Genomic DNA, 25,120 nt, shown 5'->3' on the forward strand with positions numbered 1-25,120 from the left:
TTAGTCTCATAATTTCTTTAATTTCATTATTGCTTTAATCATCCTTCTTTATAATAGAAAGTATATAAAAATGTGTTAGAAAGTCTTTTACTAGAATTTCTAGTATCTTTTCTTCATTAAAATTCGATGTGTGCTAAAAATTGTGACTATATATTTTAATTCTTTACGTGTTCAAAATATAAACTTATTTAAATTTAATTTGATAAAAAATGGAAATGAAAATAAAATTCTAAACACTGATTCTAATTTAATTTTTGAAACAACGAAACAAAAGTAAATTCGTACTTGGACCTATCACTACAAGGAAATCATAAAATAGAAACCAATTTTAAAGACAAAAAATAATTAGTTGCTATAGTGATTAAATTAGAAATCATTTTAGAAACTAAAAGAAAATTGGTTTCTAAATTAGTTTTTATTATTGTTAAATAGTTTCTAAATTGGTATCTAATTAGCTACCAAAGTTTTAACTACCAATTATTTATATTATCTAATTGAATACTAATTTAGAAAATATTTACCAATAAATGAAATTAATTTAGAAACCAATAATAAAAATTAATTTAAAAACTAAAATTTTTTAAATCTTTAAAATAATTTATAATTTAATTATTATAATAATTAATTATTTTTTATTTTTAAAATTAATTTTTATTTGATGATTTTTTTGTTGTTATTAGTTTGTAGTGTATAAAAACATATATATAGTTTTACACGTGAAGAATAGTAACATGTTCATTACAAATCATTGAGAGATGAAAAAGAAAAAGTAAAGGACGAAAACCAACAAAGATCCAATAATTATGCCTTTTGATTGTTATAAATTTTATTTTATATATATATATATATATATATATATATATATATATGCATACTGTCTTATTACATGAGTTATTTATTAATAATTCGTAATAAACAGCAACTGGTTTTAATAGCTCTTTAATTTAATTTTGATACAATTAAAACCAATTAAAATTAAAAAAAAATAACCACCTCAGTACAAATATATATTTCATGATTGAATGATGGTGAAAAATTATTTATAAGTAGATCAACTAATAACTGCAGACTATTTCAACTTATAACAGTAAGTTTCGAATGACAAGCATGATAAATAGTTAGAGAAAGTTTTGTTTTTGTTGTGTACACTGACTGAAGCATGTAAAAAGTTATGAAACACATAATAATTCTTTGAAGTAGATCTACAGAAAGAAGAAAAAACGAAGTTTGTTTTGTATTATAAAGATGTATCACTGAAAACTCATCATTATATAAAAGTTGGAGGTGATGGCCGTCTACTGTATTTGAATCACTGGTTTTGATGTTGAAGATAAGCTATGGCTTCTTCCTCCCTTTCTATTTGATGTTGCAGTGGTTATAGTAAACTTATATATTTTGGTCAAAGGTAGCAGACACAAAAAGGTGGTTATATTATATATGTATAATATTGAAGAAAAATAGAATAATGTTGTGAACAATAACATTTATTAAAGTAATGAAAAATGAGACAACATGGCTTGTGGTTAGCATGTTCCTTCTTTCTATATAAGTGGTTTGTTTTGGTAGCAAAGTTATGAGTCATAGCTTAAACATGGGTTCTCATGATGGTGTCCAATCATTGGCTGTGTTTGTGGTAATTGGCATGGTGATCACATTAATGATCCCTGCCAATGCAAACCTCTCTTCCCATTTCTATGATAAAGTTTGTCCTCAGGCATTACCTGTCATAAGAACAGTGGTTCAACGAGCAATTAACCGTGAACCACGCATTGGAGCTTCTCTTCTGCGTTTGCATTTCCATGACTGCTTCGTCAATGTAAGTTACTACTGCTATCTGATACAGGCTATGCTCCTATCACACAACAAAAATATCTTAGCTTTTAACCATTAAATAACTCTACTAACTCAACATGTATGCAAATACACTTTCTCAAATAACTTTTATTCCTTAAACATGTGGTGTGGTGTGTGTTGTGGTGTAAGTTTGAACTCTTTTATGCATATAGAGAAAAAAACTGGTGAAAAATATCAACTCAGATTATATTTTCTGAGATCTTGAATTATATTTATACTTCCTACTTCTTTCTTTATAAGAGATATGTAAGTGTAATGCTTTTTTTTTAATTTAAAAAAAATGTTATTAATTGTAAGAAATTTCAACTATATGATTTAAAAACATTTTTTTTCTTTTCTAAATTATGAGTTTGCCCCAGTGATATATACTTTATGAAATTTTAATGAATGTTTTGCTTTTGTTTATGTTTGGAATGGTTTCACAGAGGTGAAGAGTTTTTGTGTCTGTAATGTAAAGTTTTGTATATATTTCTTATGTGAAACTCGATTTTATAACCAATTTTATTGTGTTTTGTGCTGTTTGAGAAGAGGATTATGTCTCAAGTTTAGATAGTCTAATTATTTTTTTTAAGGGTTAGAACACTTTTTTTTAATTTATTAATTTTTTTCTGATAAAAAAGTATAATGATTGATTGGAGTTTTAATTTTTTTTTCTCTTGTGATTTTTTAATAGTAACTTTTACACTTATTTTATAATTATATTTTTCTTATCATATATCACCTCTATTATCTTTAAAGATTCTCTTTCTTTCCTTTTACAAATTTTCTTTTACAATTTTTCTAAAGGTAACTGCATGCATACATTGAAAGGAACTTCTTAACAAATTGCACGTACCAATGCTTTTCATGTATATTTTACTCTTGCCTTTTTTCAATCATTGTTCCTGTAACCACTTTCTATCTTATCATCCACGTACCATAACAGTGGAGCAGTAAGCAATAATTACTTAAACTCTATTATTATATTCTACACAAACTGACACAAATCATGTTATGATATGAAACTATAGAGTAATTTAATTGCATGGAAAAGAATGCACACCTAACTATTGGCTGCTAGCTTCCAATAATTTTTCAAATAAAAACAGTACCTTACTGTAATTACAATTTAAATTTCATGATGTCCAATGAAAAGGTTGATTGAACAGTAGCTAAAGACTTTTATGCCTTGTGAGCTGTAAAATGGTGTATAACAGTAATGGTGGTCCAATTAACAGTAATAGTTAAACATATATTCCAAAGATCAAAGATAATACTAATCACCATGTCACTTCTACTATAGTGCTTGATTTGATTTACTGAAACATAACATAAATGTATTGGAAACAACAGGGGTGTGATGGATCAATTTTGCTAGATGACACTAAAAACTTCATTGGTGAGAAGACAGCTTTTGCAAATAATAATTCAGCAAGAGGGTTTTCTGTGGTTGATGAAATCAAAGCAGCAGTGGACAAGGCCTGCAAACGCCCAGTGGTGTCATGTGCAGATATCTTAGCCATAGCAGCTCGTGATTCCGTAGCCATTGTAAGTCTTACACAAACATTTCATTCTCATAAGGAAAAGTACAAAATGACAAAGATTCATATAATTAATAACAATCATCAACCTTGCTCTCCATGGACAATGGGAATAATATTAAACTAAACTATTAACCCAGCCATCATGACTGGTAACAAAAATATTCATTATTTAACTAGACTTATCTGTAATCATATAAAAAAAATATAAGTTTTACCCTTTTTCTTATTGTGATTCTTTGAAAGTGTAACATGTTTTTCTTCACTGTTAATAGTATGGGGGTAAACACTTTTGGTACCAAGTGTTATTGGGCAGAAGAGATGCAAGGACTGCAAGCAGAAGTGCTGCAAATTCCAATCTTCCTCCACCAACCTTCAGCTTCTCTCAGCTTGTTTCCAACTTCCAATCTCACGGATTGAATGTGAAGGACCTTGTGGCCCTCTCTGGAGGTCACACCATTGGCTTTGCAAGGTGTACTACCTTTAGAAACAGAATCTACAATGAATCCAACATTGACCCCAGGTTTGCAGCATCTTTGAGGAATACATGTCCTCGAAGTGGTGGAGACAACAACTTACAAAAATTGGATCCTACTCCTGCAAGAGTTGACACCAAATACTTTACAGATTTGGTGCACAAAAAGGGTCTCCTCCATTCGGATCAAGAACTCTTCAAGGGACAAGGCAGAGAAAGTGACAAGCTGGTGCAGCTATACAGTAAAAACACTTTAGCTTTTGCTAGAGATTTCAAAGCCTCAATGATTAAAATGGGTAACTTGAAGCCTCTTACTGGGAGGCAGGGAGAGATCAGATGTCATTGCAGAAGGATCAATTAGAATCACAGATTACAAGCTCTGGATTATGCAATGGAAAGAATAAGAATCTTTATTTATTGCATCATAGTGTATCATATGCTTAGTCATGTCAATTTTAGACATGACTGTGTATTGTTCAAGAAAAATGTTGCGTGCTGTATGTGTTGTTTTAAGCAACTTCAAATCATGAATAGTTGAACTCAAATGGTAATCTGAAACCTGAGACGTGTGACAATCACATTGTCTGTTATGCATTTCAACAAGTAATTATCTAAAAAAAAAATCATTAAATAAAAATTAATTTTTATATATCAAAATAATTAGTTGTAATAGTAATTAAATTAGAGATTATTTAACAATAATATAAACTAATTTAGAAACCAAAAATTTATTTAGTTTCTAAAATTATCTCTAATTTAGTCATTATAGCAACTAATTTTTTTTTCTTCTAAAATTAGTTTCTATTTTATAATTTTATTGTAGTTTCTATTTAAAAGTACTTCATAGATATTGATCCCTAAATACTTGAAGGCAAATGAAATCAATTAATATAGGACACATTTTTTAATGTTATCTTCTTTTAAATTGTGTTAGAATTGTCAAAGATTCTTGTTTAAATTAGACACTTTACCGATATATATTTTATAAATATTTTAAGAATATCAAGCCTAATATGTGTGTTCGAACACAACGTTTAAGAAGAGTGATTTTTAACTAAGAATTTCCAAGAGTTTCGTTTCACAGATAAATATTTGAAATATTTGAAGCCCAGTATAATAACTACAAGGCCCAACTTCAATTTAGTTCAGCTAGTGTTTTAATGGATTAATATTCTTGTAAGCTTTGAAAGCAACTTGTCTCAACTAATTAACCAATAATCTAACTTTATCAGTAAGTCTAATTTATTGATAGAAAAATTCTGTCAACTGAATTATGATTTGAAAAAATTCATAAACAATTTTAATATATAAACATATGCAAATAGAATATTACGATTTATTTTTTAAAAAAAAATCTCAAGATCACGATTTATTAACTACTGTGAGATCTGTTGAAATTAAGAAAGAAAGAAAAAATGTGGTGAAGTGACGTGAATCATGATCCTACTCAACAATTAATAAAGAGGTGAGTTTTGTCAGCGACTAAAGACAGAAAAGTAATAAACATATTAAAACACAAAACTTCATTATTTATTTTTTCCGTGTGATAAATATATTTTAGTTTAATTTTTGTTAATCGAGAAGAAATATCGTAGGCCATAGTTATTTAGATCCTAACACAATTAGATAATGTTATTTTTTACGTTGACAAACTAAATTCAAACTTGTTAAATAATCAAATAAAAGAATACAATTTTAATCATTAAAGCTATCTCTTACATCTTTATTATAATTTTGGTCTTTCAGTTAGTTTAACCTTCTTACTACAATAAAATCATCAAATAAAAACCAAATTTTATAGAAATAATTAATTACAATAGTAACTAAATTAAAAATTATTTTATAAACTAAAAAAAAATTGATTTCTAAATTAATTTTTATTATTATTAAATAGTTTTTAAATTGGTATCTAATTAGCAACCAAGATTTTAACTACTAATTATTTAGATTCTAAATTTGATAGCGAAAACATGGCTAATTAGATACCAAGTTAGAAACCATTTAATCATAATAGAATTAATTTAAAAATAAAAAGTTTATTTAATTTCTAAAATGGTCTCTAATTTAGTCACTATAATAACTAATTATTTTTAGTTTCTAAAATTAATTTTTATTTCATAATTTTCTTGTAGGGTCTGTGTATGGAATTAATTTTTAAGTAAGTCATTTTTATTTAATCTTGACTTTCAACTCAGCTTAAACTTCCCAACCAATGTTATAATAAAAATATATTAAAAAGGGTATTAATATTGTGGAGGGAAAAAAGGTTTATTTTCTTCAATGTATCTTATTATGATTACATAAGAACCGTTTGGGTTTCCTTGTTGAACAACTGGTCAGAAGTTTAGGTGTCCCTTTCATAATTTTCAACTCAATATATAGTTAATTAAGAAAAAGTAAGAGTAATGAACCATCTAATTAATGTGTTTTCTCATGCCACTGTATTAATTAAATGTTCTTTCTAATGACATATCTAAAGAGGCTTAGCTCCACCAATTTCTATATTGGATTTTTCATTTTATATGGCATCAAATTTCACAGCTACCAAGATTAATACTTTATTTTTTTAATTGCAAAAATATCATATTATTTTATTTTTGTTTCCTATTTTTAAAAGTTTATATATGAAGAAACAATAATAAATTTATTATTTAAAATACATTTCCACTATTTTCTCATACAAATATTTAAAATTATAACATATAAAATAGTCTTAAACCAAATAATCCCTCGCGACCGTATAATTAATATATAATTATACAAAAAAGGAAGTTTTGTTAAACTTAAAGTAAATATTTATGATACAAGTAAATTTTAAAATAATCTCTCATTCAAAAAACATATAGGATTTGTTTATTTAGAAGAAGATGTTCTCTTTAAAATAAACACAAAATAGATTAAAAAAAGTGAAACCTACTTGATTTATTAACAAAAAAAACACATTTCTTCTAAAAACAAATCTAAACAAACTCATTCAAAATTATGTTGCCTCTCTCACTAAATAAAAATAGAAAGAACGAATAAATATAAGAAAATAAATCTATTGTCTCATGATTTTGGATTAGTGATGTTGTAATTTCTTATTGTAGTTTATTAGTGTTGCATCTTCTGGATATCATTTTGAAAGATCCAACAATTTCATCATAATTATTTTTTAATCATGAGTATATAATTTGAAACATGTGTATATGTTATATGTCTGCATCTAAGAGTTGGTGAAACATGCTTGAACAACTGTTATGCATAGTGGTCAATGGTACTGAGCACAAAATCACTAGGTGTGTTATTATGACCTTGAATATTATATATGTTGGTAACTCAGACAAGGAACTAAGCTATAGTTAGGATGTAGTTTCTCTGCATCATTCCCTCCTATATAAATCCTATACGCTTTTGCTTGCTACAGACACAGAAATATCTTATTAGCACAATGAATTTTCATCTCCAATCTTTTCTTGTGCTTGTTATGGCCACTTTGGTGGCAACATTTATGATTCCTACCTTTGCTCAGCTAAGTCCTGATTATTATGACAAACTTTGCCCTGAGGCATTGCCAATCATATACTCAGTTGTTAAGAAGGCAATTGTTGCTGAAAAACGCATGGGAGCATCCTTGCTGCGTTTGCATTTCCATGACTGCTTTGTTAATGTAAGTTTTGCACATTATTTTATCCTCAAACAAAATTCTCATCACTTCACATGCTCCACATATCAAATGCTAGTTGCATGTATTGCAATGGTAGCAGAATGAAAGAACTGTGTGTGGTGCAATATGATGCGTAGGGTACAAGTCAGAACCTTGTAACAAAAGTTTAAGCAGTATATGATAAAGAACAGAACCAAAAGCAAAGTTGTTTTATAGTATTAAACAAATTTACCATGAACCTAAAATGCAGGGCTGTGATGGATCAGTGCTGCTAGATGACACACCTTTCTTCTTGGGGGAGAAGACTGCATTTGCAAATCTGAATTCAATCAGAGGATTCGAGGTGGTTGATGAAATCAAAGCAGCAGTTGATAAAGTTTGCAAACGTCCTGTAGTATCATGTGCAGATATCTTGGCTGTAGCAGCTCGTGACTCTGTAGCCATAGTGAGTTCAATCCAAATCTTTCATCAATTCTCCTTCTGCAAGAAATTATTGTGTGGTTAAAACCATGTTCATCGTAATATCCATCCAACTTCTATATACATACAGCAAAATAATAATTTTAGTTATAAATTCAAAAAGCTTGATTATAAATAAAGCAAGAAAAAAAAAACAATTAACACAAAACTGTACAAAGAGTCTATTTACAATATAATATGTTTGTTCTAAGTGCACAAAGCTTCCATATATATAGAACCTATAACAAGAAATAACAAAAACCGTTAAGAAAGTTACAATAAACATTTAGTTGATGGTCTAACTCCTCTTAACACTACTAATATGTCTTAAATAAATGATATTTTTCTCCTTTATATTAGACGGTCTAACTCATCTTCAAACTACTAAACTGTCTTAATTAAATAATCTTTTTTTCCTTTACATTATACTGTTTAACCAAATTGTTTAACTAAGCTCTTAAACAGCATATGGTTTATGGTTTAGTACATTAGAGTCAATCCTCACGTATACCATTAAAAAATCAGTTAAAATCATGTACTGTAGACGTATGATATTCTAACCTTAGAATAACTTTTGTTTTGTATAAATATATTTTGCTTGACGTGTTAATCGCCAACAGTTGGGTGGTAAACAATATTGGTACGAAGTGCTACTAGGCAGAAGAGATGCAAGAAAGGCAAGCAGGGATGCTGCAAATGCCAATCTTCCTCCTCCTTTTTTCAACTTTCAACAGCTTCTTGCTAATTTCCAAACTCATGGACTAAACCTCAAGGATTTGGTGGTCCTCTCTGGTGGCCACACCATTGGATTAGCAAGGTGTACAACCTTCAGGGACAGGATCTTCAATGACACCAACATAGACCCCAAATTTGCAGCCACTTTGCGTAAGTCATGCCCTCGAAGAGGAGGAGACAGTAGCTTAGCACCACTTGATGCCACTTCTTCAAAATTCGACATCACATACTATAACGCTTTGTTGTACAAAAAGGGTCTCCTCCATTCTGATCAAGAGCTATTCAAGGGTGATGGTAGTGAAAGTGACAGATTGGTGCAACTATACAGCAATGACCCTTATGCTTTTGCCAAAGATTTTGGAGTTTCCATGATTAAGATGGGTAACTTGAAGCCTCTTACAGGGTCTTATGGAGAGATCAGGTACAATTGCAGAAAAGTCAACTAGCACTGCATACTATTTCAATGTCTTGGTCACAACAGGAGAAGGATAATGATTTGAGCAACTGTTTGATATAAAGTCGTATATATATGTGCCAATTTTTATACTCTATACATTATCTTAAATTAATGTTTATCAATGTTGATAATAAGACTCTTGGTTCAAACTTCACATAATGAACCACAAAGAGTTAAAAGAGTCTGTAAACGGGACATGTGTTGCTTGCTGTTACTATTAATATTTTTCTTTGCTTCTTTTGTTAGATCAATTGCCTTGTGCCTTGTGCCTTGGAAGTGTTTATATTAATTAAAATTTTATGTGGTTACAAACGTGTAATGGTTCAAATCAAATGAACGAAGCATAAGGGAAAATGTATTCTTTTGCTAATAAAGAATAGAGCACGCGTGTTGCTGTACTTAACACTATACTCTTCTGCAAGGCTTTGAGTATTTCCCTTTTCATTCACTCAATTAGCCATGACACAAGAACCAAAATTTAAAATAAATTATTAGACACTAAATAAAAAATTTGTAAATTTTTTAAAAATTAACATTTAAATCTAAAAAAAATAATTTGGGTATTTTACTCCAAAGGAGTTATATTATATCTCTGACAGTTCTGAAACATAATGTTTACAACACAGAGCTATGTTAGAGGTTATAATGGACCAATCACTCCCCTGACTTAACTCAAGAACATCACTAACCAAAATGTTGAGTGGAGAGTAACAAACAAACAATTTATAAACTATTGACAAAGGTAGTGTTTCACGTTCTGATACAGATGGTCTAGTTTATTGCATTTCAGATAATTAACAAGGAACTGACCAAATTTATTTCAGAAAGAATTATATAATAAGTTGTTCTGCATTTTCAGCTGGTTGGAAGGTTTATCTTATCAAACTTTTCTATTTTTTTAATGGTATATAGCTAGCCACTATTAATGCACTATAGCTGTTGTATTGTACTAGTAGGACATTGTACATACAAAACTAGTTATATGGAGCTGAAATTTTCTGCTTGCTAATGTGATACATTGATGCAAAATACTCAATTAAAAAGCCACAGAATTTCAAATACACCACTTTCCTTAATTCCCCTCTATTTTGAGAGGACAGAAGCTTCTAATCACAACGCCTTACACTTAAATTCTTAGATTATTATCACTAAGCATACGCCAGAAAATACCATAATACATGAAAGATCACATATTGTGACTGCATGAGCATTCTGTTTTTTTGCTCATCTTATTTTCTTAGTAACTTTTAATTAACCTTGCGGCAATCAGTACGAATTTGGCCACTTTTCCCTGTTAAGGGGCTAAGGTTTCCCATTTTCACCATGGCACTAGCAAAGTCTGCATAGAAAGCTGAAGGGTCATTGCTGTAGGTAGTGACCTGAGAATCTGTAGAACCACCACTAAACAACTGTTGATCAGAATGTAGAAGCCCCTTTTGGTTGATGAGATTCTTGAAATAAGCATTGTCAAATTGAACACTTGTGGTGACATCAAGTGGGGAAAGGTTGGTGTCTCCACCAGTGCTTGGACAGTTTGACTTGAGTGATGTTGCAAAGTTTGACTCAATGCTGGTTTCATTATAAACCCTGCCTCTAAATAGCTGACACCTGGCTAGCCCCGTTGTATGAGCTCCTATATGTACATGAAAATTTGAAAGATAAAACACTTTGAAAATTCACAACATGTGATAATGTTGCATGCATAATCTTACTAGAGAGTAGTTCTAATTTACCTGACAGTGCTACCATTTCCTTGGAGTTAAATCCCTTGTTTGCAAAAGCAGATATAAGGGCACTAAGATCCATAAGTGGGGATGGAATATCCTTAGTGGCAGCATCTTTACTTGCCGTGGTTGAATCTCTTCTTCCTAACCCAACATTCCATGATGGACCTCCCAACTGAGATACAAACACCCAAAAAACATATACCAGTAGATTGTTAGATACTAAAGAGCCCACTATATAATTAGAGTATGCTATGTAGAGAAAGAGTGTGATATGTTGACAACTATACACCAGATTACAACAGTAAAGAAAAACAACTTTTTTGTTGAAATGAAATTATTTTGAAATTGTATCAATCAAATCACAGTTCTAATATATTTCCATTAGAATAATAACAAATTTACACTATCATATGATCATAAACAATTATGTATGATAAATTTATGTACTTTTATAATAACTATTTTAGCTATAGCAACAACAAAAGTTTAAGAATGTAACTAGCAAACTAATATATGAATAGCATTATACTATATATACTGTCTTTGTCTTGTTTATTATTATTATAGATATTATCTGTTCATATTTATTATATGGTGTAAACTTACTGCAACAACAGAATCACGAGCAGCAACAGCTACAATATCTGCACAAGAAACAACTCCGGGACAAACAGCCTCCACTTTAGTTTTGATGTCATCAATTACTTCAAAACCTCTCAAAGAATTCACATTTGCACCAGCTGATTTCTCTCCAGTAAAGCTCGAAGTGTCATCTAACAGAACAGATGCATCACATCCCTACAAAAGTTGTATCTTAACAATTAATTCACAATATCAACAAGGATAAGAATGCAGTTAATATGATATGCCTCTCACACTTCAAATAATCAGCATTAAACGCATACTCATTAGCTATATTACCATGAAAACTATATGTAAAGAAATGTGTGTTTAACTAATCTAAAAACTTGAGCTAATTTGACTAAACAATGTAGCTTTATTTGGTTAACTGAACTTGCATGTCAACTTTTCATTCCATGCTTGATAAATTCAATTAACTTTCAACTACTACTCCAAACAATTTTCTTCTTCCACTCCCAAAAGCAGTTTGAGTTCAAAGTTCACATTCACTTATCAAGGACTGGATGCATGCATGTGTACTTACACGCATATTAGGAAAAACAGAGTTCATAATATTTTAGAATGATGTATAATTTCTGAAAGAAGGCTGCTCTATAAAAGAATTTTGTATGAAAAGTTTGAAAACTATAAGACTTGAGGAATTTGAATGATATAGGCATGAGATTAGTTGAAAGTGAGAAAGAAAGATGAAGGTGGGAATGAAGAGAAAACATGCATTGACAAAACAGTCATGGAAATGAAGACGGAGCAATGAGGCTCCCATGCGATGCTCTTTGGCAACTGCACTGATAACTGAGGATCTGATGATGGAGAGGGCTTGGGGACACGTTGATTGGTAGCAAATTGAAGTTAGCTGAGAAGTAACCATGGCAAACATGCAAAACAAAATGGAGAAAGAAAAACTATGAGCACATGAATGAAATGCCATTCTTAATATGGTGCTTATGTCTTAGCATTGTGAAGAAAACACTGCTCCTCAAGCTTTATTTATAGTGAGGCATGAGCACTCCATTTTGGACCCTATGCATGGAGCAATTAATTTTCTATGCTCAATTATGATCCACTTTAATTTTGATATGATTACTATATACTAAAAATGCATAATATGACTAATTTTAGCATAATTGGTGTAAGTGAATCCTTTAAAATATGTTGATGAATAATTAATGAGTCTCAGTTTTTCTTTTCTTTTCAACACAACTTACCAATAAGTCACATATATTATCAACTTTAAGACTTTATAACTGCATAAGACACAATTCTAGTAAGATTAAATTAAACTACAATATGAAACATAATTAACTATCATATTTGAGATAACCTAAACTCACCACTACGAGGGTCCAACACATAGACGGTCAATAACATATCCATTTATTACCCTCAAAAACAGCAATATGTCCTTTAAAAAGACAACAAAATGTTTGAGAAATAAAAATAGAGGTTATATGGGATTAGAGCATGGGTGAGAGAAGTTGTTAGTTGTAATGTTTGTTACAAAGTGATAGATAGGAGCTCATGCGTGGTCCGATAAACCCAACGAATACTTGCTAAGATATGCTCGAAAATGGTTCTGATATCATGTTACAAAGTGAACTTTAAGCCTAATTCAACCTCAGAAAACCGGCTCATGGAAGTTGAGGTTTGCACCCACTTATATACAATGAAACGTTCTTATCTCTAATCGATGTGGGATCTTCATCAATGTTAATATTAATATTTATTATTAGATTTGGTTGCGTAATTGAAAACAGCTGAAGCTAGTTGGGTCCATCACGCTTGGACTATATTGCCTAATCTTTCATGAATGCTGCTTAGTAGTTACAAATGCTACCAAATTTCATTTCTAGTCAAATATTCCTTCACTTTTTACTCCATTGTCGTAAGACTAGACTTTTATGCCAAAATGCTCGATTAGGTATTACTTTCACTAATCATTGTAAATTTTTATTAGTACAAATTAAATCCTAAAACGATAAGAAAAAAAAATTGTTCTTAATTAAGGTGAAGATGGAAATAAGTATATATAAAGTAAAACTCAGTGATTGATATTAATTTGGTAACAACTCTTTGTTTTAATCACTGTATACTTATCTTTGTCGTAATTAAATATCTTTGAAGACTTTTGTAAGAGTGCAAAAGTTTGTAAGAAATATTTTTACACTTGTTTACTTATTGTTCTGAAATTTGAGTTTTATTATAATTTTATTCTTTAAAATTGTATCAGATAATTAAAGAAAAAATATGTATTTAAATTATCATTAATCTCTACTCTTAATTAGTATAAGACTATTGAAACATAGTAAAATATTTATAATATATATATAGTAAAATATGTATTATATATATAATGAATTTGGAGTGTGAACATATGATAAAAGGTATCAAAGTATAGTCAACAAAATTATTTGAGAAACTTTAGAAATCAAGTTTTGCAAACCCGCCAAACCTTGTAACTCCCAAGTGTTGTTAGTTTCAACTATGACTTCTAAGTGTCTATTGCCTCTATGTCTTCAAATGATAATAATAATGATAATATTAATAATAATAATAATTTCCAAAAGTAAACAGCATGTATTTAAATTTGGTATGTGCGAGTAAGTGAAGAACTTAGAAGCAGGTGAAAAGTGAGTTGGCTGCACAAGTCAATTCTAAAGCAAAAGTTGGAGATAATGTCACTAATTTGTACTTAAAAAAAATAAAATAAAACAAAATCATTGTGAAATATTGGATACATTATACTGAGAATAGACTTTGGTGAGTGGTTGATAATGAATCAATTGCGAATTTTCTCTCTAAACAGCACTTAGTAAGAATAACTTTGATGTTAACATAAATGGAGACCTTTATATATAAAATTGACTTAAAGAAATAAAAATTGTCATCATTTTTATATTTTAATTTAATCATATCATTCAATCCACTTTACTAATTTTTATTAATAGGGAAATTGGTTACCATTTATAAATTTTAAAAATATTTATGAAGAAGTTTATATGGAAAAAAAAACTAATGAGTGGCATAAGCATATATTTGACTGTTTAGGATAGTTTACCTTGTGTGCATGCTGAATGCTACATTTTCATTAGAATTTGGGTATATGCAATAATACCTACCCCAGTACTTTTTATTCCATTATGCTAACACCCACTAATCCTTATTCCAAATCATGCATCAGTTTCAAATTCCTATGCATGCACTTACAAAATTTTCACTCAAAGCAAAAACAAACTCTTGTTAACTTTGGATAAGGGTCAGTTTGACTATTTATTAATAGAATTGTATGCTATTAGGGTTATAGATATATGACAAAATGGAAGATAGTTCTAAAAGGAAATGCCTATATATATTTATATCAATGATAAAATTAAAATTAGGAAATTGATTTTTTTTTTTACTAATTCAAACTTTAGATCTCTATAGTGTTTGTAATAAGAAAATAATTGAAATAGTTACTTAATAGAATTTTTTTACGTAACAAACGAATCTTCAACCTAAAATATATTATAATATTATAATATTTAACTATCATAAAATATTTTAACATTTTTTTAAAAAAAACGAATAAGGACTCATTTCAATAGTTTTATTATTATAACTATTCAAAAGATATAAAGTTTCAAACTGATAAGAAAATCAATTTTACTATACAAATAACATATTTAACTCTTAAAATTATATGTAACAATAAAAAAAATGTTCCTATTGTAAACTGATTTATTTTGGCAAGTAGAGTTTATTAAAATTAAAAAATTGTGTAGCTCAGGCACTTCTCTTAAATGGTGTGTCGGTGTCTGATACTCGTGTCGGTGTCTGACACTCGTATGACACTTGTAGGACACGTATCCGTGAAGTGTCCAATTCAAAAAGTATTTGCTGGATTTTTGACAATTCTAATACAGTTCTAACACAATCTTAAAAGAAAAAATACATTAATTTTCTAAAAGCTCAAACTTATTGTATAAATTTTTATTATAATTATAAAAATAAGAAACAAATCATTTTGAACTAATCATGAAAAACATATTTTTGCTCTAAGAAATAATCTAGAACATACTTGGACACATAAATCTTTATTGTCAATTTATATAATTCATAATTATATAATATATAGATCCGTGTATCCGTATCCTACATTTTAGAGATTATACGTATCTTCATGTCCGTATCAGTGTCTATGTTACATAGTGAGTGTATAAATTGTTGTGGAGGTGATAATGATTGGGTTGGTACTTCACTTCTATTATTCCCTCCGTGACTCCTGCCTCTTCTCTCTTCTAATTTCTTAACAACATTAAAATCTCATATGATGCACCATAACTTTCAAGTATTTGATTGTCTAAAATCTCCTTGCTTTTCATTTAAGTTGCACGGTGAATACACCTTCATTAGAACTATGTTAACTTTTTATGCCATACAATGACTAGATACTACCAAGTGAAGTATTTTTAAGATGACTATTTTATCTTTCTTTAAAGTGACTTCAGGATTCCATAACACAGTTTTCAGAATTTCTGGAATAAGAATTTCAAAACAAAATTTCCATCACAACTTTCAAACTAAGATTCCAAATTAAAATTTTCAGAACGCATAGAATTTAAAATAAGCTTTCCAGAACGAGCTTGAGGTAGCAATAACAGTAACAACAGTGTAGTGTAACAACAAACACAACAATAAAGTAGAGTGGAAAAGGAGAGAGAAAAATGTAAAACCCAAAAGGACAATTCAATCAATTTTACCCAATTGAGAGGTGCAGGAAGCAAAAGCCCTAGAGTTAAGCTGAGTCATAAACTTGAAAACAACCACTAGCTCACAATTTCCGTGAAAAGAACTTGTCCTCGCCCGATTATGACAACTTATTTTCATTCATACAAAATAACAGCTAATAAAGTCAACTGTCTCAAAAATATCATCTAATATTTCAACACTGCACTGCACTCATCTCTAATCCAAAGATTTCTACATCGTGATATTTTGATATTTTGTTTCTGCTACCGATAAAAAAAATGGCAAAATGAAGAGCACTTGCGGTCTCTCCAGTATGTATGCCTAATGACAAAACATTTGATGAGAAGACTAGAATACAAAGTTCTCTTCCTCCGCAGTAGAATTGAGCAATCTATCTCCCATCTCCCCAAGAGCAGCAGCTGTTGAATCATTTATACCCAATAGATACTGCAAGCGAGACAGATTCTCAGGAGCCGGATCACTATTCAAGTATAAGGTATATAGATCAGCAAGCTCTTCTGGCACTTCCCATGAAACTGGCTGTGAGGGTATTGCTTTGTCACAAGCCAGCAAGTCATTGAGTGAAGAAATCTGCACAAAAGGCAAGAAGCAATCACACCTGGTTATTCATGACAACCAACCTAAAAATCTGTTTAAATCAACATTAGCAAAATTGATTTTGAATCAAGTTGTTTTTTCAAATTCATTTTGGTTAAAATTTATTAAATTTTATTCTGAAATAAAGTATTGATAAAATTTAGTATGAGATTTTCTACAAGTGCCAAAAAACTACTAAAAATTGTTCAAGTCATACCGATTTAGACACAATAAATTTCTTATTGTGAAACGTAAAGATGTAAACATCTACCTAAAATCTTGTTACCCTCACATTCCAACGTGAATTTAGATAATCAAACATGAAGCTTTGAGTATTACTTACCGCGCCCTCGCGATTTCTCTGTCTCAGTAGAGACACTGCCTGAACGAGCGAGTTGGACAGTCTACTTTTTGCAAGCTCTTTAACAACCCCTCTTGCTTTCGCTTTGTTAATGTTGAGATCTGATGGGATTTTTTCAAATACCTCCTCGTCATCAAACTCTCCAGTACCAGATGAGAAAATATCATCCACAGTTTTTTTGAAGAGGATCTCTCTCAAGTTCTGAGATACCATACTGTCCAAATCAACACCGGCTTCCTTAAGTTCCCTTATCTGCTTTATATTGAGCCTCCCTTGAGTTACAGCAGTTTCAATGGCAGCTGCCATTTTTGTAGTGGTGATAGTCTTGATTATTTTCTGAGCATATTCTTGAGGTAAGCCTACTTGCTTCTGGAGGTTATTAAGCTGCTCCACCCTGGCCTTCGTCAACTGTCCATCAGCTAAAATTACCTCAGCTTGTTGCCTAAAAGCTTGCTCAGCTAGACCCCTGTGCACTTCCACTATTTCATTACCACTCAATCCCAGGATCCCACCAAGCTGATTTAGAAGAAGATACTCAGAATCATCTTTCTTTGTAGTGATCTGAGCACCAAATGGAACCCTTGTCACTTCACCAGTTAGACAGAAAAGTAAGTATGTCTTGTAAAGATCAGTCCTATCCCTTTCAGGAAGATCATCTTTAAGAGTAATTTCTGTCTGGCCAGGTTTGCCCAACTTTTCCATAAGATCTTCATTCGGTCTTATTTTCTTGAGTGTCTGAAGTGACTCCCATTCTTCGTCATCCTCACTTTGTGTAATGTCCTCCTCTTTCACAGGTTCTTCAGTTGAAATCTCACTTGGCTCCCCTTTAATGTCCTCAACCAACTTAGTTACAACTAAGGTGTTGAAAGCTATCATCTTCTTTAGCTCTTTTGCAGACTCTGTACGATTTCCAGCTCCTCGTGCCCGTTTTATGTAATTAATAAATATTTTCCTTACCTGTAATGCCAAAAAACACCAGAGTAAAATTTAAGCCTACTCAAATCTTGATAAAAGAGTATTGGGTTTCTTGGTAACTTGATACTCACAGCTTTGCTTGCAATAGACATAGCAACTTCCCTTGTAAGTCGTAAGCCATGTGCAGCTTTTCTTACGTCTTTCTGGATTTCAGCATCATATCCATCAACACCTGATGCAATTGCCTCCTTGACAACCTATCAAAGAAATATGCATTAGAAATAACTCAAAAAACTTTAGAACATTCTGGCAGAGACTGAAACATGTCATGCTAAAACAACATGAAAAGAACAAAACCTTTTCTTCACGTCAACGTCATTAACTAGGTAATTTAGACTTGTACAAGTTTGATTAAGATAATCCAACCAAAAAACAGATTAATAGTAATTAGATACAGGTCTACAAATTGAATAGACAGCCTAAGTAACAACAGTGTATATTTCATGTAAGCTACAAGGTTTATCACCACACTAAAATGCAATAGTTGTAACTTATCATATAATAGAACGACCCTCCAAGGTGAAAACACATCCTCAAACGAGAAATTTTGGTTGGTACAACGGAAAGAAAGAAAGAGAGAAAAGAAAAGAGTGGAAATAGATTGTTTAGAAGGGTGGAAAAGGAAGGAAATATAAGTAAATGGGACCCATATTAAAGAGTTTCTTTACAGCAAATAGAGAGATTTGACCGGAAAGTCATTTTTATCACTGCACCGAAACCAATTCTGCAACATTTAATTGATTATGTGTTTTCTATTTTCGCTACTAGTGCAGGTGCAGCAGCTGCCATAATAATAACCTTCTTTTCTTTGACTGTTAAATAAATCCCCGATCATAATAAACAAATCTTTCTTGTCGAATAATAACAACAACAATAATGATGATAATAGTAATAAATAGTAAAAATTATAATAATAATTCTTAATAATAAATAAATAAAATAATATTAAAAAATCATAAATTAAACAATATCAACAAAAAAAAATTATTTCTATTCAATTCCCACCTATTTCTTTTTAACCAAACAACCTCTATTTTTACCCATTCCTCATCTATCTCTTTCTTTTTCTTCCATTCTCTATTTCTTTCTTTTTCTTCCATTCTCTCTATTTCTTTTTTTTTCCTTACCGAGTATATCCTGAATGAATCTCTTACATGCCTCCTACAACCAGGGTTTTAAATATTATGCTTTTAGAGGCATGGCAGGGTTCAAAGAAGCCCTACCAACTACAGGGACTGTCACAGCAGAGCAGTTAGTGTATCCTGAATGAATCTCTTACATGCCTCCTACAACCAGGGTTTTAAATATTATGCTTTTAGAGGCATGGCAGGGTTCAAAGAAGCCCTGCCAACTACAGGGACTGTCACAGCAGAGCAGTTAGTGTAGCAGCTGTAGCAGACCAAATAGCTGGCTGAACAGCAGCGGTAATGGCACTTCGTTTTAAAAAGGAAATCTACAACTGTAATAGTAGTGAAAATTTTAAAAAGGTTGTGGATTTAGAAGATGATTGATGATTCCTATCTACAAAACTAGTATTTAACTTGTTGGTATTTAGGTGATTGTTTTGTTCAGGGCACCTATGTTTCCAGTAGTTATGAATATCATTAATTTTTAAGTAATATTTATCATAACTATATAAAAAATCCAAAAATAGTGGATATCCTGCTAAAGCTTTTTTACGTCGGACCAAGCCACTATCCAGGATTTAAAATATTCTACAAACAGCTAGCCACCCAACTTGACATGTCAACTATTGTTGACAGTACCATGAACAAGATTAAATAGTATTCTCAGTCTGTTATAATTCATTGATGAATCCTACTTCTGCATAGCAGGAAATATGTAATTTCACTAAGTTGACACCTGAGGGAAAAAGAAATTAGATAGGTAAAAAGAAACATCAACTACCTTTTCAAACATACTGCCACAGATATCTGAATGCACTGCTTCAACAGTCTGTTGAGGTATGCAGAGCATTACACGCAACCTCAACAATGAAGCAACGTCCTCCTCACTGAGCTCCCCGTCAGCTACACATTTCTGAAGCTTTTGCCGATAAATTTCTTAAGAATAACAAACTATCATTAGATTTTGTTATAATCAAATAAATATATAATATTAAAAAAAAACGACAGATACATCATGTAAAATGATAACCACCTTAACAACTGAGAAAGCAGAAACAGAATTGAATATTACATTGCAAGTTTACAATCTTAAGATTTAAGAATTGCACATAAATATAAATTAAGTGTTCAATAATCCAGGCCTCGAATATAATCAACTTCCAAATAACTGCAAACATGATGAGTTTTACCTTCATGAAGTTCACTGGCCTTTTGTGGATCAAAATGAAGTTGATCACATAGATTTTGAAGGAAGGCTGCTTTGCTATCTGCCATATCTAATTCACCATCGGCAGCAGCCTGTGAAAGTTGTTTGCGATATACCTTCGATGTAATGTCAAGTGAAATGGCTTCTGCTTCACGTTTACCCAGTCCAAATATATTTCTTAACTGATTTAGTGCAGCAAGCTGAAACAAATAACAATATATTCAAAATATAATTTTTTATATCAAAGAAACAGTGTTGTCAAGGTCAAGTTTCATATCTTGTATCAATAACAACTCTTTATAGACAGATATCATGGTTTTCAACATTGTTGCGTCTTTGTTCATCTGAATTTTACTCATGAAAGGAAGATTAGAGAACATGTCTATTTCAAAGGGGAATCTTAAGCTTGTACATAACAGTAAAAAAAAAAAAACCACCTGACTTAAAAAATCTTTAAGTTGTTAAGTGTTAAGCAAGGATTTAGGACATTGTTTTATAATGCTAAATGCTCCATTAAGTGAAAATCCAGTAGGCTTGAACCATTAAACAGATACCTTGTACGGAAAATAAATACTGTTGTAGCTGAAATATTTAAAATAAGCATGCACTGAACAATATGGATATGGCAGCATGCACTGAACAACCTGTTCAATCATGCTTTGGTACTACACCAAAAAGAAAGATCAAACATGCGAGACAGTTACGAATGACCATTAAAGCTAAACTGCTAGGCTTCAATATCTATTAAACCAATGGGAGTGTGGAAGACCATAAGTATAGATAATCAATACATCAAACATGATATACTATAGTACCATTTACTTTGTCCAACTAGCCACTGAATATTCCCATTATTTAGAAAATAACTTACTCAATCTGATGTCAGAACATAAATCTGGAAAACACTACTCCACTTCAAAATAAACTAGTGTATTGAGAGAAGACATGCTAACAAGTTCACACTTAATATCCAATTGTCATGGTCATTTACCTTACTATCTTCCAGGCGACCACCAGACAAAGCATCTGAAACATAAGCCCTGTATAGGAGTTTCAAGTCTTCTATCTTTCTGTCACCATCATACTCACCGCCTATGCCAAAAATGAATTGGTAAACATCAAGAATTAGATTAAAAAGAGCAAAGAACATAGACACCTAATAATCACATCGCTTACCAACTAAAGAAACTGGACCAACACCACGGGCAAAGCGATCCACATTTGGATGATTCTTAAATGAGATAAGTGAATTATTAAATTCCAATACCCCATCAAGCTCCGCAATTGCTTGGCTAACTCCAGGACTGAAAAAGTAATGATCAGATATGGAAAATCCTATTTTTGCATCATTTGTAAAAATTAAAAAATGAATAGTAACTCTAATGAAAAAAAAGTAAGAAAAAGATGTCCAGATTTAAAATTTTAATGTGGAACCATCATTGGTTCAGCAATTAATGAAAACTGGCACTGAACTAATCCCTCGAACAATAATATTTTGAGGCAGAAGAATCATGAATCTTACCCTGCTCTGGTGCGAGATTTAAGTATGCCAATTGCCACTGAAATGTTTTCCTCAACCAATTTCCTTGCGTGCGCTCTAAACAAGTTCTCAGCAAGCTTCAATGAAAAATTTCCTTTAATTATACTATACCAAGGAACTATTTGATAGTGAGACGAAGGGACATAGAAGTTGAAAATTATCTATGACTTATGAAAGAAGAAATAATGAAAATGAACCTCATCAGAGAGGCGACATAAAAGTTGTGCTTCTCTCAGTGCAACAAGTTGTTCTGCATCAATATCTGGCAAGAAATTATTGGTTAGCACTTTCGAAGAAAACCTGATTTAAAACTTATAAAATTTGCTATAGAAAGAATTCATTAATTTCGATTGCAGTAATTCTAGAGAATTAAAGAATAAAATCCAGTATAGCAGATAAATACAAACAAAGTTTAAAGCATAATTTAATAAGAAGTGCATGCAAAACCACAAAAAGGGGGTAACATTCACAGTCATTTCTCCACTACTATACATATTACAGATAGTAAAAGTGTGCCAGACTATCTTCTTGCATTAATAAGCAAAATTTTAAAGCATAAAATTGTGACTTCAGATAGTTGATCAACTTTGTTACAGTAATAGAAAGCAAAGACCAAGAGGAATACTGACTACACATTTACCTCTGCCAACTGATTTCAGCTTGGAAGCATACAAACGCTGTGCATTGTCACGTACAGCAACTTCAATCTGGTAAATAGATTATAGTCAAATGAAAAATAACAAAAAATACTGCAATTGAAATAATGACAATGAGGACAGATAAAAATTATTGAGAAATGTGACCACATTCATGCCAGCGTGCCACTGTTTACAAAAATGGCAAAAGCATTTTATGCAGCAAATTAGTTCTTCCTGCCTAATAAGCGAATGCCCAAAGACAATTATGAGCCTATGCTTCAAATCTTATTACAATTGCATAATAATATCACATTGCACAAGCCAGCATACCATTACCAAATAAGTAACAAATACCTGGGAATCGGTGACCTTGAACACACGCTTCCAAGGTAGAAGGAAAGACGATGCATCTCCAAATACAAGATTTGAAACATATATCAACTTTTGAAATGCCTGCACTGAAGACTCCAACAATGGTCAAGCTCCAAGTATCCACTATTCATCTAAATGGTATTGCCACCAACCCTTTAAGATAACATTACAACACAACAAACTTACCCGGCGTTGCTCAGCATCAGCTTCACGATCTCCAACTTCCAGCCTTTGCCTGAAAATTTTCCTCCCAATCTAGGGAATCAACAAGAACCAAACCAGTAAGACACAGACCGCTTCCACTCTCACAATAACACACATCTATCTCCACATATGCACATAAAATAAAAACAAAAATACCTCCACGTGCATAGCAGCAGCATCCGGGTCATCAATTCCCAGAGAATTTTTGAAGGCAACAATCCTATCAACCTCGTCACCTTTAAGTTCCTCACCAACAGGAGGAAACACAGAAAAGACAAACCTGAACCACACGTTATAAACAAATTAATCATTCAGTGAAAAAAAATTAAACAGCCAAATATCATATAACTCAATACTCCTACACGTTAACAAGTATAACTCATTAATAATGACAATAATAATAATTTGTATACCTACAGAATATATCATAAATTTCAACTTAAATGATAGCAACAACACTAGTTTGTCACTCACTCGGAATATATATCACAAATCTCAGCTTTGAATGCCTCGTCTTGCTTGCTCACACCATACCTGGAAAATTAACCAATACAAAATCAACCACTCTAGCAGGAACAAAATTACCAGAGAAAAAATGAACGGTCATTTTTAGAAACGGAAGCTAACTTCAATGCAATGGCATCAATCTCCTCCTTCTTCAACTTCGAAGGGTCGTCGAACGCGGCGACATAGTTGTGCAAATTCACGGCGGCGACTTGCGGAGCCGACGCGTTGAGAGCGTACGCCGCAGCGCCTCCAGCTGCTCCGAGAGCGACAGCTCCACCGAGCGCGGCATAGCGATTACCGCCGAAGCGGGAGCCGAGGCCATAGCCGGCAGCCACAGCGCCAGCGACGACGATGGCGGAGGTGGCGAGTCTGGCGGGAGGCGAGAGCTTGTCGACGAGGACCTCGATTCCCTTGAGGTCCTTGGGCGGTCGCTGCTGCTGCGGTGGCGGCGCCGAAGGAGGAGCGGAGGCAGTGTCGGAGGAACAGCGAGGAAGGGAGACTCTGAAACGACGTCGTCTGGAGTGGAAGGGAGAGGGCAAGAGAAGAGGGCGTTGGGTGTGGGAAGAGGTGAGGGTGGAGAGGTTCATGGTTTTTCCCTCTTAAACGACGTCGTAAGAAGAAGAGGGGAGAGTGGAGTGCAGTGGTGATTATAGGGTTTAACGAAAAGAGGGAGAAGAAGAGAAGATAGAAAGAAGGGTAGATTTGTAGATAACGTCGTTATTGGGTTGGGTTGGGCTATTCCTCGTTTATAATCTTATGAACAAGCTAAATCCTACACCTACACGTGGCACATCAACACTTATTCTAAAGTTTTTGGGTACCCTCGCATTTGCGTGCGTATATTTAGACAAGACTCAACCATTAAATAAGGTAGAAGACTCAACTTTTTCTAATTCTTTTACAGATTTCTACTAATTCAGTGCAATATATTTCTGGTGTTAAAAAGTGTTCTTTAACACTTTTAAATATTATATTTAGTTGAGAGAATGAAACTTTAAACTACAATCAACAATATGACTTTAGTCATTTATTTAAAGTGTTCAATATGACTTTAGTGATTTATTTCAAAATGGAATATTCCACACAAGGTTTATTTGAATAAATGATTATTAGATTCTAGGGAAGAACGTGAATAATATCTTCTTCCCATTTCTAATATTGTTTCTATAATTAGAGATTAGTGGACTATTTCTAATATTTTTTTCTATAATTATATATTATTGGAATATGAAAGATAAAGAAAATGTCAGCTATAAATATATTTTTTTTACACAATCTGTATTATATATGTTTGAAATACCTAAATCTATAACATTTCAGTTATGCAATATGCAATGTAAATATCACTT

General features: G+C 31.8%; 4 protein-coding genes across 4 annotated transcripts; 2 read left to right on the forward strand and 2 right to left on the reverse strand.

Moving 5' to 3' along the window:
* The first annotated feature begins 1,081 nt into the window (after positions 1 to 1,081).
* On the forward strand, positions 1,082 to 4,407 carry LOC137826509 (peroxidase RIP1-like). The gene is made up of 3 exons (XM_068632490.1): positions 1,082 to 1,816; positions 3,187 to 3,381; positions 3,650 to 4,407. Exons 1-3 carry the CDS (start codon positions 1,574 to 1,576, stop codon positions 4,208 to 4,210), a joined length of 999 nt encoding a protein of 332 aa, XP_068488591.1. The 5' UTR covers positions 1,082 to 1,573; the 3' UTR covers positions 4,211 to 4,407.
* A 2,774-nt stretch (positions 4,408 to 7,181) lies between these two features.
* Positions 7,182 to 9,391, forward strand: LOC137826510 (peroxidase RIP1-like). Its single transcript, XM_068632494.1, has 3 exons — positions 7,182 to 7,498; positions 7,746 to 7,940; positions 8,575 to 9,391. The coding sequence occupies exons 1-3, from the start codon at positions 7,280 to 7,282 to the stop codon at positions 9,133 to 9,135; spliced, it is 975 nt and encodes a 324-aa protein (XP_068488595.1). The 5' UTR covers positions 7,182 to 7,279; the 3' UTR covers positions 9,136 to 9,391.
* Positions 9,392 to 10,129: 738 nt separating this feature from the next.
* Positions 10,130 to 12,477, reverse strand: LOC137826511 (cationic peroxidase 1-like). Its single transcript, XM_068632495.1, has 4 exons — positions 12,231 to 12,477; positions 11,480 to 11,671; positions 10,880 to 11,045; positions 10,130 to 10,779 (listed from the first exon to the last, which is right to left on the reverse strand). Exons 1-4 carry the CDS (start codon positions 12,441 to 12,443, stop codon positions 10,394 to 10,396), a joined length of 957 nt encoding a protein of 318 aa, XP_068488596.1. The 5' UTR covers positions 12,444 to 12,477; the 3' UTR covers positions 10,130 to 10,393.
* Positions 12,478 to 16,361: 3,884 nt separating this feature from the next.
* On the reverse strand, positions 16,362 to 24,515 carry LOC137827034 (protein TIC110, chloroplastic). The gene is made up of 15 exons (XM_068633230.1): positions 23,892 to 24,515; positions 23,739 to 23,798; positions 23,421 to 23,544; positions 23,247 to 23,315; positions 23,043 to 23,141; positions 22,691 to 22,757; positions 22,248 to 22,312; positions 22,033 to 22,127; positions 21,687 to 21,814; positions 21,502 to 21,602; positions 20,494 to 20,710; positions 20,085 to 20,239; positions 18,248 to 18,373; positions 17,184 to 18,158; positions 16,362 to 16,834 (listed from the first exon to the last, which is right to left on the reverse strand). Exons 1-15 carry the CDS (start codon positions 24,356 to 24,358, stop codon positions 16,592 to 16,594), a joined length of 2,991 nt encoding a protein of 996 aa, XP_068489331.1. The 5' UTR covers positions 24,359 to 24,515; the 3' UTR covers positions 16,362 to 16,591.
* Between the last annotated feature and the right edge of the window lie 605 nt (positions 24,516 to 25,120).

This window comes from Phaseolus vulgaris, chromosome 8 (assembly GCF_000499845.2).
Source record: "Phaseolus vulgaris cultivar G19833 chromosome 8, P. vulgaris v2.0, whole genome shotgun sequence".
In the NCBI taxonomy this organism is placed as follows: Eukaryota; Viridiplantae; Streptophyta; class Magnoliopsida; order Fabales; family Fabaceae; genus Phaseolus; species Phaseolus vulgaris.